The 20,363-nt window shown below is 42.8% G+C and overlaps 1 protein-coding gene across 1 annotated transcript in view; it reads right to left on the bottom strand.

Moving 5' to 3' along the window:
* C2CD3 (C2 calcium dependent domain containing 3) overlaps positions 1 to 20,363 on the bottom strand; it is a 40,919-nt gene that overhangs the window by 4,446 nt on the left and 16,110 nt on the right. Inside the window, 16 exon segments of the mRNA XM_017807992.1 lie at positions 1,937 to 2,039; positions 2,642 to 3,629; positions 4,991 to 5,208; positions 5,978 to 6,136; positions 6,942 to 7,042; positions 7,754 to 7,959; positions 8,704 to 8,768; positions 9,439 to 9,577; positions 10,860 to 11,171; positions 11,951 to 12,571; positions 13,601 to 13,690; positions 14,140 to 14,408; positions 15,578 to 15,695; positions 17,431 to 17,603; positions 18,671 to 18,851; positions 19,747 to 19,930. Of these exon segments, the coding sequence (XP_017663481.1) occupies positions 1,937 to 2,039; positions 2,642 to 3,629; positions 4,991 to 5,208; positions 5,978 to 6,136; positions 6,942 to 7,042; positions 7,754 to 7,959; positions 8,704 to 8,768; positions 9,439 to 9,577; positions 10,860 to 11,171; positions 11,951 to 12,571; positions 13,601 to 13,690; positions 14,140 to 14,408; positions 15,578 to 15,695; positions 17,431 to 17,603; positions 18,671 to 18,851; positions 19,747 to 19,930 (3,927 nt within the window).

Raw genomic sequence — 20,363 nt, 5'->3', positions numbered from 1 at the left:
GTGAAGCACTGGCACAGGTTGCTCAGAGAAGCTGCCCCATCCCCAGAAGTGTTCAAGGCTGGACAGGGCTTGGAGTAACCTGTTCTAGTGGAAGGTGTCCCTGCTCATGGCAGGAGGGGAGATTGGATGAGCTTTAAGGTCCCTTCCAACCCAAACCACTCTGGGATTCCATGATTCTTTTTCAGGCTGTTTGTTGATCACTCCCAGATAAGATGATGCATTGAATTCCCTCTGTATGACCTACAAAATAAACACTCTAAGGAACCTTTATGTCACTGGAAACAGTGTCCTTGATGAATCAGAATAAGGCAGGATCTAATAGCTCTGAACTCATGGAATGCTGTGGTTTAACACTAATACCAGTTTTATTTGAACTCCCTCTCTGGGCAGTTCTGAGCTGAGTGGCTGGAAATACAGCCCTGGAAATGATTAATAATTAGATAGACTATTAGCAAGGCACTATTTGGATATAGCTAATCTCAAACCAGCCTCATTCCAGGATTAGCTGCAGCACTTGTAGGGTGTGCTGAGACAGGACTCTGTTGTGCCTCGTGCTCCATCAAACACCCTGTGTGAAGAAAATTTGCTGCTGCCAATGGTAAAACAGAGTTCACCAAAACTGCTTTCTCATAGTTTTCATTCTAAGTGGCCTTGGGAACATCAGTTTCTAAGCCTGGGTGTTTGGTTTCTGCACAGTTCAGCCAGCACTGAGCGTGACAGCATGGCTGCAATCCGAGCTGTTCTCTGAAGATCACCAGACTCCTCTCGCTCACATGGCAACTGGCAAACATCTCTACTGGCTTTTCCAGTGCTCCTGCCACCCCTCTCTGGCTTGTCTGACTCCCTGCTTTCCCAGTCTTCCCTCACAGATTGATGAAGCAGTGGTAAGGTGGGATGGCTGGCAGCATTTTGAGACAAAAATGCTGTCTCATCTCCTGCTGTGAGGATGTGGGGACCTCAGGAGGTGCTGCGGCAGCTCAGGCCTCAGCCTGGATCTGTGACCACCTTCCAGGGGTCCGAGTTTTGCACAGCCTCATGAAACCCAGATTTTTTTTTTTACTCTTTTTCTCCATCAGACTCAGGTTTCCAGTTCTTGAGGTCCTTCTCTTCCACACGCTGCTCTGAGAGAGGGCATGAGGATGGATTTTAAAAATGAGAGAGTTAATAAACTTTTCTATAAAATCATAGACTCACTGAATGGTTTGGGTTGGAAGTGACCTTAAAGCTCATGTCGTTCCAACCCCCCTGTCATAGGCAGGGACACCTCCCACTAGACCAGGTTGCTCCAAGGCCCATCCAACCTGGCCTTGAATGCTTCCAGGGCTGGGACAGCCACAGCTTCTCTGGGTAACCTGTGCCAGGGCCTCACCACCCTGACAGCAAAGAATTTCCTCCTAATATGCAACCTAAATCTCTCCTCTTCTAGTCTAAGACTGTTCCCCCTTATCCCATCACTATCTCCCTGTGTAAGAAGTCGCTTTCTCTCTTTTTTACGAAAAGTACTGAAGATAAGATTAATATGTAGACCTCAAAATGACTGAGCCACAAACCTCTTGCAGTAAATAAATATTTATGCACATAAAAAAGTGAACCTCAGCAAAACACAGCTTTGCTGCAGGAGGAACAATCATGCCAGTTATTCTGCTATTCCCTGTGTCGCAGAACAGTTACTTGATGCCTCTCCAGGAAAGCCTCTCCTGCTGCAAATTCCCTCATTTCATCCTGATGAGCACAGACAACACACCTATGAACACTGAACATTAAAAATGATCCTGACAGAGAGAAAAGGGATCAGAAAGATTCTCCTTGACATGATTTGGAAGCCACTACCTCTAAGCCAAGCGCTGGCAGGCAAAAGAAGAGAGAAGTACTTCTGCTCCTGCTTTAAGGAATGGACTTAAGTTTGACAGTGAAGGAAATGGCATCCCATACTTACTTTCAGAACCATGGAAGGATGAGAAGAAGTGCTGAGTAGTCTCATGGAGGCTTCCATCTCCTGGGGCGGGAGGAAGAAGTTCGGAACAATGACAGGATCAGATCTGAGCAGAGCTGTTAAGGAACAACCTTTGGCAGCGAGTAGTTGCACACAGCTCCAGATGTGCAATAAGCTTGTTAATGGATCCCAGACAGTGAATCACATTCATTTAAATCAATATTCTATTGTTCTGAATGCTTGGTTCTCTCACAGAGCATGGAACACTGACCTGATTTACAGCAATACCTCACAAATCTGTAGAGCACTTCATCCTGCAAAAATTCCAAGAATGCTTAGTGGAACTGAGTGCAAGATTTGGGATCTGTGCAAGAAATGTTGGGAAGTATCTTAAAAGCAAAATAAATCACATTTCTTTTCACACAGAAGAAACACAAGAGCTCTTTAACATGGAGAAAAACAACATGGAGAAAAATGCAAGAAGACACATTGGAATTACCCAAAATGAAGATCACAAAATATACTGGTTAAAAGCTTCAAGAGAGTTATCACTACATTGTGTGAAACACAAGTAACAGGGTCTTCATTTTCCAGGGAAGAGCTCCACATAGTGAATTTCTCTTTCCCAAGGCCAGGGACAGTCTAAGTAAGCAGGAAGACCTGCTCTGGGAATGCAAGGAGTGTTTAAGGAAAGAGTAAAAAGGATACAAAGTGATTTTTGGTTTGATGGAGTTTTCTGACCCTTCCAGTGGGTCTTCACTGGCGTCATCAGGAAAACTCTCACTGTTTCTTTTCGAGCCAGCTTGGGTTGATACACTCCTAACACAATTCTCATCAGAACCACTTCCTTCCTTGTCACAATGCTCTTCATTTAAATCCTCTGCGTTTTCCTCCTCCTCTCTCCCTCTGGTTTTTGCTTTGATCAAATCCACGTCTCCTGGGAACGGCAGTAATTCCTTGGAGCCTGCATGGACCTCGACATTCTTCTTTCTGGGTTCAGAGTTAAATGCTCTGTCCCAGAGGCTCTGTCCAGCAGGTTGAAGAGGCTCCTTCTCTGCTTTTTCCATGCCGCTGTTGAAGCTTTGGAAGCCTTCCGTTGCTTCCCAAGGACTCTTGCCATTCCCACCAGCATGGGGGCTCGTGGATGGGCTCAGGGCGGTGAGCTCACTCTGGTTGTCCCCTTGCAGGATGCTGGTGCTGCTGTTTTCCCTTTGGAAACAACCCACATCTGTGGAGTGCTGATCTCCAGGCCTGGAGTCCACGGAATGCTGCTCAGCCCCCTGCCCAGTTTCAGAGATCACACTGGACCAGGGACTCATCCTGTCTGTTACAGTTGTTATTTCATTGAGAGTTTGTGGCTCTATAACATCTTCCTCATATTCCTCTTCACTGTGTGGCTGGATGTCAAAAGCACCTTCATCGTCCTGGATATAATCCACTGGATGCTCATCTTCAGGGACAATGGGGTCTAGGAGTTTGTGCAACATGTGTCTCTCAAACACAGGTCTCCCAGAATTGCATGGCTGCTGTGGATCACTGGAAATTCTGGGTGGGTCCAAGTCCAGCCGGCCTTGATGGACTTCAAATCTGGCTCCTTCCTCCTTCCAGCTGGATGCATCCACAGCACCTGGCTTCCTGCTGCTGTCTGGATGCACATTAGAAGCTTCTTTGCTATTTTTAGTTATGGTCTGTAAGTCTGGTTAACAAAAAACAGCATCAGTGAACGCATGGAGCAACAATTCAGCTTACAATTGATTTATTTTGACTTTCTCCAGATAATCCCAATGAAAAAGGCAAAATACTGGCTCCAGGGAGACTTTAGAGCCCCTTCCAGTGCCTAAAGGGGCTCCAAGAGAGCTGGAGAAGGACTTTGGACAAGGGTATGGAGTGACAGGACAAGGGGGAATAACTTTCCATTGTCAGAGGGCAGGGTTAGACGGGATATTGAGAAGAAATTCTTGGCTGTGAGGGTGGTGAGGCCCTGGCACATGTTGCCCAGAGAAGTTGTGGCTGTTCCATCCCTGGAAGTGTCCAAGGCCAAGTTGGATGGGCCTTGGAGCAACCTGGTCTAGTGGGAGGTGTCCCTGCCTATGGCAGAGAGTGGAAGAACTGGATCATCTTTAAGGTCCCTTCCAACCCAAACCTTCTGTGATTCTATAATTCTATGATTCTATTGGTATTTTGGAGTGGTTAAATCCAGTTTGGACAGTTCACAGCACATGAGACGGAAAAAGAAATAATCTAGACAGGAAAGGTGGGCAGGATAATCTTTCCACCTTTCAATTCCACAGGTTCCCCAGTTTTATGCACACAGTTGTTACTGATATTTTCCAGCTTCCAGTCGAATTTCCCAACTTGGATCAAATGATAGACAATTGTTAATGAAATATTTGTAACACATGAATTCACTGTTGCTGAGCTGTGGTGGTAAAATTGTCAGGGCTGCAAACAGCAGGGCTGTGTTTCCTAACACAGACCCTGGAAAAGGGGTTTGGAATTAATTACATCTATGCAATCCTGAGAATCTCTAGGAATTTTACAAATTCCTTAAAAAGCCACATTCATGGGTTTTTTTGGTTCCTAGTGAGCAAATCCTATTCACAGCTCGCAGTGTTAGGTAAAATGGGAAACAATTCTGAGGCAAGTCCTGCTCCAAGGGAATAGTGGAGGACATTTGGGAAAGAAGAAGGAAGAGTCTGAGGCAGATTGTAGAGAAGAGCATGTAAAGAAGCAGAAAAACAATTACTAAGGATAAGAAGGGAAATAAAAAGAGCAAAACTTGGAGAATGAAGAGAAAAAAAATAAAAGAGAAGTTTAAGGTGGTGATACAAGAACAGCAAATCCTGGCATAAAAGGGATGTGCCCTTTAACTCCATCTCTTGGAAGGGCTGCTTCCCTGTAGGGAGCCACCGGCAGAAAAAGCATGGAGTAACTTTTCCACTGGCAGCAATTGTAGCTCTGAGCTACAGTTTATTCTCTCTTCTGATAAATTATTTTAAAAGCATCAGCTTTTAAATTGATTTCCATGTCATTTTGCTACTCGCAGCAACAACTTACCATTGATTAGACTGCTGACCTGAGACACCAACTGACTGGATTTTTCCAAAAGATGGCATCCTTTGGGATCCACTTCTCTACTCATGGAGCCATGATGGTCCCTCTCCTGCTCCTTATGGCTTGGTTTGGATGTGTTGCCGTAACTGAAGTCAGGAAAAGACCTGGTCAGCTTCTGGCTGAAGTATCTTTGAACCTCATCCAGCTCATTCAAGTTTCTTCTGGAAGCAGTGGTAAGAAATTTGGTAAGAATGGGATTAAAAAGCTTGTGGTGAATGGATTTTAATTGTATCTTTCTAGTCAACAGCATGTAAATATGCAAATACAAGATTAAAGGTTATTGAAAAATAGATCAGTAGGTAAATGTTGAGATTGCTCTAAGTAAGAGGATAACACTCATGAACAAATCCTGAATTAGCCATGAAACTTAGGCTGGAAGTTAAAAAAAGAGCTAGTTTTAAACTTATTTAATCAAAGCAGTTGGATTTGAGATGACCTTCCAACAAGTCATAAAGTCAAGAATATTAATTGATTTTGTGTCTGAGCTTGATAAAAATCTGAGGATTCCTACCTGCATAAGATCCAAGGATTTTAAGATATATTGCTTGTGGTAGCAGGGGAAGAGATCAAACACCTCAGAAAGTCTCTTTCAGTCCTACAGACTTTAATACTCTTCTAAATTTATACCTGATTTAAACCTAGAATACAGTCAGGAGAAAAGTGCTTCTAGCAAATAGAAATGCATCCTGTTGGGAAAGGATAACCTGCTCCACACACCATAAAAATGCTTACAGGTTATCTTTGTAAACCAGTTCAGTGGACTGTTGGCTTCACGGCACGTGTTGTGTGACAGGACAGACAAATCCAGGCACTCTCTCCTGATTTGGAAACACTGCTAATGCTGTTTCACTCCAGTCCTTCGAAATTGGATCCTTCACTTCCAAGCTCTGCTCTGCAAACCCAAGGCTTGGCATTCCCTTGTAATTTTACCTGAGGGCAGTGAGGAGACCGGCACGCGATGACGGTGATGCCGAGTCCAGCCTTGCTGCCCGACGCGTGTTCCCCTCCTGCTGCAGGGATTCGTGGAACCTGCGCACGTTCTGCATGTGCTCTTCATGACGAGGTGTGTGTGTTCCAGGCGTACTAATCCTGCTAAAAACAGCCCTATGTTTAACGCCAGAAACCAGGTTGAAATCTCTAATTGTGAAGAGTCTGCCAACTAAGAATATCCAGTATCTTGAAATCCTTTAAAGAGCCACAATTAATTCTTTCAAATGCCTGTGGGAATGGCATTTACACCAAAATCAAGTTAATGGTGTGGCTGGGAATTCTCCATGCCCACTGATAGCTCCCACGCTAGCTCAGATCCCATAATGGTGGAACCATGATCCCTCTAAAGTTCAAAGATACATGTGGGAAAAGGATCATCTCTGTAGGCTAATTAAACAAATCATGAATTAAAACACTCTATCACTAGTTAAATATATTTGGTGCTTGTTTTAAGGAACAGAAAGCAGGAATTACTGCAGGATATCTGACAGTCTTACTCCTGGAATATGTAATACTACAGCATTTTACCAGCTATCATTAACTGGTCATAGGCAGAATTTATGGCAAAATAAAGGGGATATATCAGGAATACTCTCTCTTAACTTATTAAAAGTAAAAGTAAAGACAGACACAATCAGAGCCTGGAAGAAGAACCTGCCAGTTTTAGGAATGGCATCATGTAAATCCTAATTTACAAGGGTGCAAATGAAAATATCAGTGAGAAGAAAAAGAACATCTGGGTTGTGTCGAAAGGAACCTGTCCCAGAATTGCAATCTCCTGTGCTGCCCTCTCACTGGGAAGGGGAATTTCCTCTAGTTTTTAAGAGCAAGACCTTTGACAGGGTTTGCCTTTTTCATCTGAGCCCTGAAAATAATCAAGAAGGTTGATGGTCTGTGGACTCACCACTCTTGGGTAGAAACACTCACTTCCTTTGACAAGGAATTCAGCATCGTCTTGGAAAAGTTTGCAGCATTACCAGGAAATGGTAGAAAGCTTGCCTTCCCCTAGAATGAAGAGGAACACTGTACACGAGTCTTCCACAGCAGGAAAATAAGAAAAAATAAAGTATTATCTTGCTGAACTAACAAAAACTCACATTTTCTAAATAGCTTTAAATTTTCAGTGGATTTTCCAGCACTGGGCCAAAGTACCATTTCACAACACTCTCATTTCAGACACTTCTGTTAATTCCTCCCATGTATCAAAGAGGAAACTGATGAAAAGTAGGATAGAGGCTCCATTACATGTGTATAACACGCCCCAGTGTATCTGGAAAGTCCAGAGAATACAGAAAAACCCAGAAGAAATGACAAATCTTCCAGAAAAACAGATTCCTGCCAAATTAGAAATGAAAGGCTGAATTTATGGTATGTTTTTGGCCATCAGCTGCCACCCAAAGCAGCAAACAGAACAGAACAATGCCAAGCTCCCAGACATCCAAACCCACACTATTTAGATTATTACCCTAAAAAAAATTCCAAACAGCAGAGTGAAGCTACTGGGAATGTCCATGACTTGGTTTGAGTGCTGTAACCAGTGTTGGTGTGCAGCTCCCATGGGCACATGGAGCAGAATTCCTAAGGAATTAAGTGTTTCTGATACCTTTACACACTGGCCCATGAGAATGCTGTGAATTTGCTCAGAAACCTGGAGACTCGGTGCTAATTAGGAGGAATCTGATTAAATATCAGAGGGGAGGAAATGGAAGCACGTACAGAAGAACTTTCCGGCTGGGTTCGGGCCCTGGCCTGTCTTTCTTCTTTGAGATTATTTATGTTTTGGAGAGGGGAAATGGCTACTTTAATCTGTCCTCGGCACTGCCCACTGAAATCTGTGATGTTGTACCACCCACACACAAGCTGGAAGCCGGAAAGGAGAGGGGAAAGGTCCACGGATGCAAATCCAATCACTCGCTCAGTCTCTGGAGAAGAAGGATATAAAACACATATTCATTGAAATGAAGCATTTTCAGGAATGCTGAAACACAGTCAGCTATACAGCCCTTATATTATGTCTTGGAAATAGACCCAATTTCCAGAACAACCAATCCTACCCAAGAAGAGGATGTTATTTGGTTATCTTATTTAACTAAAAATGTCCCTGCAGAACCAGTGAAAGCCCAGGGAAGGGAGAGGGATTGGCAGGAGTATCACTGTAAACACACATTACTCTGGCTAATACAGAGGAAGGCTGAGGAAGTTTATTTTGGAAGCAAAAATCAGACAGTTGAACTTTAATATTAAAAAAAGAAATAAAAGTATTTGGTTACAACTGGTTATGCTTCAACCAACTGCAGAGACAACAAACAGCACGTTTGAAGACAGAGACAGTAAAGAACAGAGTAAAGAGTTTCTTTGACAGAAAGAACACAGTAAAGAATTTCCTTCAGTAGGAAAATCCAACCTCTAAAGTGCTGTCAAAATAAAACCTGAAAGAATACAAAGAAACCAGACCTTGTAAGATGATTAATGGGGAGAAGGAGGATGCTGAGGGCCAGGAAATCAGTAGGTATTTCTCTCTAGCATTCTTCTCGTGCAAGGTAAAAATGTCATCACAATTCTAGTCTTCGATTTATTTAACTTATTTTCCTTGAATTAAATACAAGTAACCCAAGGAAAGGGATGCAGAGAAGACACTCCTCTCAATACTATACCACAAACTTTACCTGCTTTGTGCCACACTTTGAAGACCAAGGTTTGCTGTGGATCCAGCAGAAGCTCTTTGGATAATCTGTTAAGAACAAAAATCATAATATTTTATGCAAAACAGGAAAAAGAAGGAGTACAGTAAAATGCCTCTGGAGTTTCAATGCCACTGTATCTACCCAGTTTCTTTCTGGACTGATAGGGGCAGGAACAAAACAAACCCCAAAATTATTGAGCCCTCAAAGCATAACTATATTTACTTGGTTTGGGTTTCTGCTTATTTCTCTCTCCTCACTCTTGCTGCATATTTAAAAGACAGGACAATAAAACCATGAAGGAACAGAAATATGCTTATTTCATGACTCAACAACACAGCGACAGCAAAGTACTGAGGTCATGGTTGAAAACTGTAATGTTTGAGGTTCATTCCTGGAAATAAAATAAACCCAAACTGAAAATTGAACTGTCAAATTGTAGAATAGTTTTTAAGTTGTTTGAAGCAATTCAGGTATTAGAAACGCCAGAAGAGCCACTAGATTGGAAACACAGGTTTATTCCTGAATATTCCTGAATATGCATGACTTGATCTGCTGAGGTCTAGAGGAAGGTGTCCCTGCCCATGGCAGGGGGTGGAACTGGATGAGTTTTAAGGTCCCTTCCAACCCAAACCTGTGATTCCATGACATGCATGTCCTTTTCACACTTGGCCTGGCTCTCAGATCCAGGATGTTTCTCTGGGAGTTCCCATTTCCTACCTCGCTTGTTCCTGGAAGTCCCAGACAGGTGAGTCTGTATTTTCTACTACTGGAGTAGTTATTGGAGCATCTGCACCAGCAACAGCAAATGATACACAGCTACTGGGGGCTGTTACTTCCCGTTCTGTCAAAGGACTTCCTAAAATTACACAGAATTAAATACAAATTTGTTATCAATAGTAATAATAAAAAAATCTAAAGACATTTCAGCAATTAAAACCAGACAATTAGCAAAGAAATCCACCATCTAGAAAATACTTCTTTTCATTGGTGGAGCTGAAAGCCCTTTATGTTTACAATGGGAGCAAATATTACATGAACATTTACAGAGCAGATATTGGAATATTCAAGGGAGAAATGGAAAAACCCTTTGCCCAAGATCATCTGAGAGGTCAGAGGCAAAGCTAGGAATAAAATCCAGGTCCACAGGACCCTATCCAGTGCTTGAGCTGCTCTCCGTGCTGAGCCACCTGTTTGACAGTAATAAGGAACGAAGTTTCTTCTTGAAACCAGCTTTTATTTGTTTCAGCGTATCCATTGCCTCTCAATTAGTTACTTCCAAAAATCCCCTAAAAGAGTAAATTAAAAGCAGAAATATCGCAATGTTTCTGCAATATTCAGAAGAAACCTCCTTTATCTCACCAGAAACTTTGCAGTAGCAAACAATGTCACATCAGTTTCCCAAAGACTATGAATTCCAGAAGATTCTACAATCATTACAAAAAAATCCATCTGCAGGGCTCAGAATCTTTTGGAATTACACACAGTTAAATCATGGTTTATATTTGAATTTTAGTTGTGTTCTCAGGGGCAAAAAGCTGAATTTTCAATTCATATCATACTTTCATCCATGCCATATTCATGGCATATCACCTGGAGGGTGAAACCGTGGATCTTAACAGAGATGTTTCCAGCAAACTCACCTGGGATCAGTTCCTTACTCCTATTTGTATTTTGGCCCAAGGTGAAGGCCAGAGCCCCTGATGTGTTTGAAAGGGTTTAACCCATCTTGAACAAAGAGATTCCTTTATAGACCAGGGAAAAGGCTCCATAAACCCATGAATTCCCCAACTACTGCACATCAAAACCCAAACATCCCCTGCTAGGAAGGAATATTTTAATACACTCAGCCTAAATTTCAAAGCAAAGAGCAAAGATAGGAGAGTCTCGGGTTTAGTTATTCAGGTAAGGCTTAACTTCAGCATTCAGCTGTCACCTGTAACAGGGAACATAATGTTACTTATATTTTGGATTGTATTCATGGAGACAGGCTGAATAGTTTAATCTCCTGCTTTTCCTGTACTTACACAGTGATTGGGGCTGCAAGTTCCAAATTTTGCTGGAGTATGAACAGAGGAAAAAAAAAAAGAAAGAAAAAAAGAAAGAAAAGAGAAAATAAAAAAGGGGGATGGTGATATTACCTTTTAAACTTAGATGCATTGCTCTTTCTACAAGGATATTGACAGCAACAGTGTTTTCCAGAAACATCACATCTTCTTCCTGTGGTTTGCCATTGGTGATTCCTGGACTTAAAATATCCAGCTGCTGATTTTCAGGGACCTGCTGGCTCAGATCAGGGGGTTTCCCTGTGCCTTCATCCTCACTGCTGCTGCATTCCTGGGCACAGGGAATTCCGCTGGGCAGAGCAGCAGGAGTGGGAGCGAGGCCGACGTGGACACGCACAGCAGCTCCTGCCAGGTCTGCAGCGTTGCATCTGAACAACGGATACACCCCTGCAGGAGAATCCACAACCAACCAGCTGAACAAGCCAAAGGAAAAGCAGGAGCTTGGGAAACAGCTGGTATAGTTCACTGCAGCAAAGCTCTCATAGCAGCCCAGCAAAAGGAATTTTGATTTTCAGTGTAATTTCTATGCGAGGTGTCAGAAGGATCAGCTTGGAAAGGTTAAAATCCATGACCAATCCCCAAAATTAGGTAAACCTTCATTTTCCCCCTCGCAGCTCAGATTACTGTTTTAAAGCACATCAACTTCCTGAGAGCCCTGGGAATAGTGACTCTGCATAATTGTATATACACCTATGCAGAATACAACACATACCCAGAATAAAAACTTGTTTCAACTCTTGTACCTTCTCCCTTTCCTGAGTGTATTTAAAAGAAGAGCCAATGACATGTCCACAAATCTACCTGGTGGAAGATGGGTACCATAAAGCCATAAACTAAAACACACGTTCCACCTCAACATGAGGAAGAACTTCTTTCCATGGAGGGTGGCAGAGCACTAGAACAGCTGCCCAGGGAGGGCATGGAGTCTCCCTTTCTGGAGACATTCCAAGCCCACCTGGGTTCCTATGTCACCAGCTTAGGTGACCCTGCCTTGGTAGGGGGGTTGGACTGGATGGTCTCCAGAGGTCCCTTCCAACCCTGACTATTCTGGGATTCTATGCAGGACAAAGCAAAGCTGTAAACATTTTGCTTAAAGTGACTAGAGAAGGAACCAAATTAAATCACCAATAAGGAGGAATGAACATGACCCTGCTTCAGGAACTCACCACTAACACTTAGTGTTCTCCTTGATCTCTCTGCCAGCGCTGTGAGGTTGACATAGGCAGATCCAATCAGACGATCTGTATCAAGTGGTCTTTCCACCTCATCTTCTTTGCCATATGCCCACCACACCTGGATTTCTAATTTCTCCTCCCTGAAGAACCACAGCAGCCCTTGGCTCCTTCTGAGCGTCACCTTGTTTGGCTTCTTAAAGTTCACTGTGACATTCTCTGCGTCGCTGCTCAATTTTGGCCGCCTAAGGCAAGTCCACGTGGCTTCCTGGTTGTACAGCTTATACCTGAGGTAGCAAAAAGTGCTTTTATCGAGGTGTGTCTGGCCTGCCAGCAGCACACAGTGGAGTGGCAGCCACACTCTTGGGGTGGAGATGGTCACAGTCACTGGGTTGGCACTCTGCTCCCAGTCTTTGCTCTCCTCCATGCTGTCTTCATGGATCTCCTCACTGCTCCATCCCAGGAGTTTAGCAGTTTCCAAAACACGCTCTCTGTCACCCCAATGAGCAAAGGTAACAGAAAGTTCCAGCCCCCCCACAATGGCCTGTGTGATGTTTGTGCAGTGTGGAGGCATCGGATTGTTGGAGAGGGTCACTGGGAACCAGCCTGAAATACCTTCGGGAGGAAAGATCACCATTAGACTCATCCTACCCTTTGGAAAATGTCAGTGAAGAATTGTCACCTCTCTGGCCACCAGTCAAGGACCAGAACTTGAGGTGTTTATTTCTCATTTGGAATTTATGAAATAATTTCTAATCTGAAAAAGCAGCAAACTATTAGACTTCAGAAAATTTCAGTAGTTCCAATCCCAAAGGCACTTTGCTTTCCATTTCACTAACAACACCCATTTTACAATGAAGCTACATACCATGGATCTCCAATTATAAAATTAGGTATTCTCATTTATTTCCTTCTCTCTTCCCATTAAAAATAATCCCAAAATTTCGTGTTGGAGAAAATGAGAACTATACTGAACTTAAAGCAGAAATAACCAGGGCAATAATGAAAACATCATTACTACAAGACAAAATAATCCCAAACTAACACTAGATAGAGGAGATCATGAGTGGAAAGGTATGTGAAATAATTTTTTCACAGATATTTCACAGAATGTTCTGAGCTGGAAGGGACCCACAGGGATCATCGAGATATTTTAGATCTTATTTAAAAAAAACAACCAAACAAGTTAATTCTACTGTTTTCTTATTATCTAACACCTTTGTTTCCAGCTTTGACATCTGAAAAGCAATCACTGATCCTCCACTAAACACTACAACTCTTGGACTTTCCATCTTAAAGTAGAAAATAAACAAAATAAACAAACTAAATAATATCCTAAGGATTGTAGGTGCTCATTTTAGCTGAGATGTGGTTAAATTTCTTCATAGTAGCCTCAGACTATTCCTTCAGCTACTATTCATCCTGCATCCTGAAAAAAGATCTTCAAACAACCTTTATATGAGTTTTCTAATACAGGATTTTTAGTGAACACATGGTCTGAAAGAACTTTGGTCTAAAAAAACCCCAGACAAACCACAAAATGGGTTTGATTTAATTTCATTCCAAAAATGGGAATGAAATTTGTTTTAAGAAATTCCAACAGCATTTGCACAGAATGTCAGCAGTGCAATGCTGCTGCATTACCTGATCTTCTTGTCAGCAGGTCTCTGGTTGGAATTGTGACTGTCCCAAGGAGATAATCTCTCGATGCCCGATCAGCCAATCTGTCAGTGGCTGGAAAAGAAATGATTTTGTAAATACACCACACTGGAACTCAAGATTTAGTACCTCCTTTCAAAGAAAAGCTCTGTTGCCTCAACAGCAAATAGCTCAGCTGTCATCCAGAAAACACTTTTAATCCTTTTAAATGCATTATCTCTTCATCTAAGAAGTGATCTTGATCACCAGGAGTCTTAAAAACTCTTTGCACCAGGGGAACAGTCTCTCCCAAAGCCAGTTCAGATAATTACTTCTAGTAGCACAGAACAGGCCCTGGGAACATTCAAATTCAGGTCGCCCTAGTGGTGGTTGGCCCTGCTCATTGCAGGGGTTTGGACCAGATGGTTTTTGGAAGTTCCAACCCAAACTATTCTATGATTTTAAGACTATTCTCTTTTCTATACTAAAAATTAAGTGGATTTCTGCAACAGCATTCAGTCCTTGTTACCACTTGTACTCCTCACCTGACTTGGTGTTCTGATGGTAGATAGAGAAGATGATGTTGCCAGACTGCAGGAGTTCCCCCAGACTAGAGGATTCTCCACTGCTTTTCTGAATGATGAGGCTGCAAAGAAACTCTACCTGATGCTCAAACTCTGGGCAGAAAGTACAAGCCACAGCTTGTGTGTTTTGTGTCTCTGCCTCAGGCAGGAAGGAGAGGAGCACAGAGACATAAGAATTCACTCCCACACCTGCATAGTACTGGACTGCAGGGTTCTTTTGTGCCACAGCTCTTCATTTAATATGCAAAAAAGAAAGAAAAGAATAAATAGAATTAATATAATGTACAAGGAATCTAGGAGTCAACACAATTAAAGCAAAGGTTTTAAGGCCTCATGGTGAAAAGATGAGACAGAACAGTGAATGTTTAAAGTCCAAATAGATGTGGGTTCTGGTTGCATATTATTTGTCATCTTTTTTTTCATCTGAACAAACTAGGAACAGATAGGAAATGGGAAGAGGAACTATTGCGAGGTCCATCGCTGATGGCTGTCCTCTTACCTGTGTAAGTGGTTGAGAAATTACTCAGCACCCTTAGAAATACACTGTACTCTAGAATAACTTCCCAAAGAACCTGCTCCCTGCTCCAGAAGGGAGCCAAAGGCCAAGACAAATTATTTTTACAGACTAGCAAAAGGAGGGGAAATCTACAGATGGAATCATTTACAAGTAAACCAGACTCAGATATTACTGAGGTCATACACCTGAACGATGAGGAGTCTGAGGTCATCTCCATCACTTCCCTGACTTTGGCAGGGATCCTCATCTTACAGGGTCTACTTGAATTAAGATGGATCAGGAGCTCAGCAATACTGAGAAAGGGTCAGAACATTGCTCTGGAATGAAAGAAGCCATCCTTCTCTTACGGAATTGACTCTAGTGTTGGCTTTTCTCTAATTCTTGAAAATCACATATTGGAACTAAATCCAGGTGATCCTATGCACTTTGAGCAGCAGCCTTATGGTGGAAAGGAACATGTTTCATTTATTAGTTAGTTTACTGAGGTTCTCACAGTGAAATGCAAGAAAACAGAGCTCAGCTAACTTTCAAATACCATCAGTAACACTAAGATCTAATGTCCAAATAGGTATTGTCTTATATCAATTTTATATCAGCCCATGGTGTAGAAAAATGTGGAAATGTAGGAAATTGTGCCCTTCCAATCTTCATCCCTCACCGGACAAATGATACCACCCTGTACTGCAGCTTCAGTGGCCAAAATAACCACTGATGGACTTTATAAAGGTAATTTTTCTTCAGAGCAGAACCCACTTTGAACCTTGGTCTCTGCAGATGGAAAGCTGTTCAGTTACAATTTGTTCCAATCTCATGCCCTCAGCCTGCTGCCTCCAGATAAAGCTGTTTTAAGTGAAAAATGGTCCTTTTTGAATGAGGCTTTACCTGGCTGCTGCTTGCAAACCTGCTGCTCTGTGTATGAGTACAGAAAGTGAAACAGCTTGAGCAGTTATTCCTGCCTTTTTCATGGATCGTTGGTATCTCACACTCACATTGAGCAAACCTGGATTAAATGGAAGAAAGGAAGGAAAAAAGCAGTCAGTTTTTAATACAGTTACATCCAGTACAATCAATATTTAGCTATACCTCTTAATACAAGCCCTCATATTTGCACTCACTATCAGAGCTTTAAAATACCCTCCTCAAGCATTGCAACACAGCTTTTTATAGCACTGCAGTGACAAAATCTTCCAAGAGATGTTGGAATGAACAGATCTTCTGCTGCTGCATGTGACTCACCTATTACAAAGTAACTGTGGCACAGTGACCTCACCTGTCTGGCCCCAGCTCGTTTTACAGCCCGTTTGTCTAAGAAGCTGCCTCATAATTCCTTGTGGCCTTCCCAGAGCTGATGTTTGTGTTATTTGAAGAAGCCACGAGAGAACTTAGAGATGTCTCTGCTCACATCATAAACAGCCCTTCTTCAGATCCCCTTTTCCCTGCCTTACATAGGAAGTTTCACTACAGGCTGCAGCTTATTTGTCAGGAAAGCATTTTGATACAATTTTTTGGGAATTTGAGGGTTGCCCACGCTTAATCCCTGATTTTTCACTCATTATGGCAACAGTGAAAAGCTGGAAGGAAAAACACTCCTGGTTGGCTTCACTTGCCAACAAAAATACATACTTTTATTTGCCTTGGAAGCAAATAGACTTTATTTTTACACACAGAATCAGAGAATTGGTTAGGTTGGAAAAGACCCATAAGATCGTGGAGTCCAACTGTTCCCCCAGCACTGCCAAGGCCACCACTAACCTATGTCACCAAGTGCCACATCCATATGGTTGTTAAATCCCTGCAGGGATGGAGACTCCACCACTGCTCTCAGCAGGACAATTCTTTTGGGGAAGAAATAAACCTCCCCTGGCACAACTTGAGGCTGTTTCCTCTCATCCTGTCCCTTGTTTCCGCTGAGCAGAGCCTGACCCACACCTGGCTCCACCTTCCCATCAGGGAGTTGGAGAGAGTGAAAGGGTCCCTTCTGAGCCTCCTTTTCTCCAGGCTCAGCCTCCCTCAGCCACTCCTGGTGCTCCAGATCATTCCCCAGCTCTGTTCCCTCCTCTGGACACGCTCCAGCCCCTCAATGTCCTTCTTGCCATGGGGGGCCCAGAAATGCCTCCAGGACTGGAGATGCCTCAGCAGTGCCCAGCACAGGGCACCACGTGCCCTTGGCCTCTTGCCCACCTGGACACACCTGGGCTCATGTTCAGCCACTGTCACCAGCACCCCCACGTCTTTTTCCAGCTTTCCAGCCACTTTTAGCACTGCATGGAGTTGTCGTGAGCCAAGTGCAAGATGATCTGTCCCATGACCTTCTCCAGCACTGAGGTCAGGCTCACAGGCCTATAAGTCCCTGGAACCTCCTTCCAGCCCTTCTTTTAGATGGGTGTTACTTTTGCCAACTTCCAGTCAGCTTGGGCCTGCCCAATATTCCTGCTGCACAGTGAAATCAAGCTCCTCCTGTTTGCTTCCTTCACAGGTGTAGAAGCACTTCAGCTGGGCTGTTGATCTCGACATCCTTTTTGTGGGAGAAGCTCTAATGCTTATGTGACGCTGCTCATGCACTTCTGTGGTTCCTAATACATCCATATCCCTTGTGTCTTTGCACCCGCATGGATCTTCATTTCCTGCTTCTCCCGAGGCAGCACGATGAAGGGCTTTACTAACACACACTGCCCTGGGCTTCTCTACTAAGCCTGGTTTTACCACATGAAGTGAAAACCCAAAGGCTTCCTTACCTGAAGACCGTGGATGAAATTCCTCTGAGGTATCAGTCCGGGGGACCAATGGAAGATTAAAAGTCTGTATCCCTATTTCTTCCCGATGCTGCATAGTTACCATGGCACAGAGCCGTGACAAAGGCAAGGTCCCTTTCGCCACCAGCTGGTCTCTGACATTTGGGTAATAATACCTGAGAAGACACAAAGAAGCAGCATCAACATTTCTCTCACAACTGCACAGAAATCAACTTTAATTTGTGTGTCTTCAAACCCTAATTAGTCTCTCGATAGCTAAAATCTCAAGGAAATGATTTTTCACAGGAATAAGAATCAGTAAGTGCTTACATTAATGCTATGAAAGTAATCAAATAATTTCATATGAAAGTAAGTAATGAATAATAGTGAAAGGGAGTAGATAATGTTACAAATATATTTTTTCACTGGTTCTAACAGGCCAACAAGCAAAAACTCCACTAAAAAACTGGCATCCCAAATTAAAACTAGAGAAGGATCTGGCACAAAATATTCTCCACTCTCAATTTCCATCAATAAATGAAAATGCCTCTTGAAGAACAGATTTGTGGTATCAATTTGTGAGTGTAAAAAGTTACTCCAGACCTTTACTTACTGTGTTACATGGCTTCACATTAATCCTGAAGCGAGTTTTGGCACTTTATCTAATGGACAACTTGCAGTAATTCTCATGTGACTTCGCAAACTTTAAAATGCTTGACTTGTTTACTACAGAATGAACAGATTATTGTGTTTTTCTAAAGCTATTTGTCTTCATGGCTTCTGCTTCCCACTACTGATACTTAGCTTTGGTTGCCAAAGAAACAATTTGAACTTACAAAACATTTTATATAATTTCTTTTATAGTATTTCTTTTGTAGTAGGAAAATAATCAAACCCAGTACAATGAAATTGTACTTTCAGGGTGCTATTAAGTAAAATGAAGATGTGTCAAGCCTTTAAACACTAACTTAGATTGTTGTGCTGACAAAAAAGTGGAAGAAAGCAAACTAAGAACATACATTTTTTAAAGAAATTGTAAAAAGAACAGAGTAATTAGCACTTTTGGGGAGGAAAAAAGGCTTACAGGTTGGAAATGCAGATATTTATCACCAAATGTTGACGACCTTTTAATTTTTTTCAGTTATTATTAAATAATACTGTGCAATATCCATTCCACAGCTTTTGAACACATCTCTACCTGTATTGCTGTGCCATCTACAAAGAATAGGATGTTATTCGGTACCTGCACCAGACTTCAAACTGGATTCCTCCTCCAGCCACTCCTGGGGCCATAAATACACTGACCAGGAGCCTCTGGACTGGGACATCAGCAGGAACCACCAGGGAATGATGATGCTCATCATTAAAGATGGGATCAGGGACACACAAAGTGGTTGCTGTTCGAAATGGCTTCAATTTGATGCCTAAAAAATAAGCAGTGTTGGTTAAAAATGGTGGCATTTAGGGGTTTCAAACTTTTCCCACTTGCAATCCTTCAGGAGGCAGGACCCAAGCAATCCATGCAGCACCATGATCCTGTGAGCCACAGGCTGGAAACTACTGCTAAATGTGGCTGAAAGCTGACAAATTCCACAGGATTTGCTATGGAACAATGCTACTGACTGTCATTTTTCAGTGGGATTACATGTTAGTGATCCAAAGCCCTCAAATCAACCCTACGTTCTTTTCTACAACTGCAATTATTTAAACACCCTTTTATAATCTGAAAAATGGTGGGTTTAGATGGGATACTGGGAAGAAATTCTTCCCTGTGAAGGTGGGGAGGCCCTGGCACTGGTTACCCAGAGAAGCTGTGGCTGCCCCATCCCTGGAATTGATCAATGCCAGATTGGAGCAACCTGTTCTAGTGGAAGATGTCCCTCCCCATGGCAAAGGGGTGGAATTGGTTGATCTTTACATTGCCTTCCAACCCAAACCACTCCATGACAGTCCTAATGATCTAAACCAAGCAAGTCTTCTCTTGGTGTATCCATGAAAATCATAGAATCACTAAGGTTGAAAACACTCACTAAGGTCATCAAATCCAGCCACTAACTCAGCACTGCCAAGGCCATCACTAAATCACGTCTTCAAGTGCCACACTCACATGTTTTTGAACATTTCCAGGGATGCTGACTCCACCACTGCCCCGAGCTTTTAATTTGGTGAGACAGTCCAAGTACAGCTTACAAGGAAAACAAGCACTGGCTGCATGAATGCTCAGAAAAACACCCCCCCTCTTCCTTAGGCAGAGAGAACATGACTAAACAATATTTAATTAAAGCAATGCAATAAGGAGGAACTACAGACCAAATTTACCATCCTCATGCAATCCAGAGCTTTGCAGTGCAGCACAACCAGCCTCCTGAACCGGGAAATGGTACTGGACGTAGCAGTCAGCCTCTCCCCAGACCGTGGACTGCAAGGGAGTGAGTCCTTTCACACTCTCCACATGGATCTCAAACACGTGTTCCATCAGGTCTTCTCCTTCTGGGTCTATCTGCTAACAAAACAAAGGGAATCCACATGGAAAGGCTGACCCTCTAGGAAAACTGGGAACATTTCAACATGCTGCCCAGGGAAGTGGTTGAGTCATCCCTGCAGGGATTTAAAAGACGTGTAGATGTGGCACTTGGGGATATGGGCTAGTGGTGGCCTTGGCAATGCTGGGGGATGGTTGGACTTGATGATCTTAGAGGGCTTTTCCAACCTAAATAATTATGCATGATGAGAATCTCAGAAGCCTGAGATGGGGGACAGAGCCATTATCTGCCATTTTCCTCCTCAGGGTCACAGAAACATTGAAAGCCTGAGAGCAATTTTTTTTTTCCTGCAAAACCCAAAACTCAGCACGTAAAAGTTCTTACACATCCAACTCAAAGGTAGTGGCAAAACCTCCATAATGAGGCTGTGAGAATTAAGATTTTCTAAAATTT

This window comes from Lepidothrix coronata, unplaced genomic scaffold (assembly GCF_001604755.1).
Source record: "Lepidothrix coronata isolate B3197 unplaced genomic scaffold, Lepidothrix_coronata-1.0 Scaffold21, whole genome shotgun sequence".
Classification (NCBI taxonomy): Eukaryota; Metazoa; Chordata; class Aves; order Passeriformes; family Pipridae; genus Lepidothrix; species Lepidothrix coronata.
Note: the sequence above shows the minus strand (reverse complement) of the source record. Positions and strands in the feature narration are given on the sequence as shown.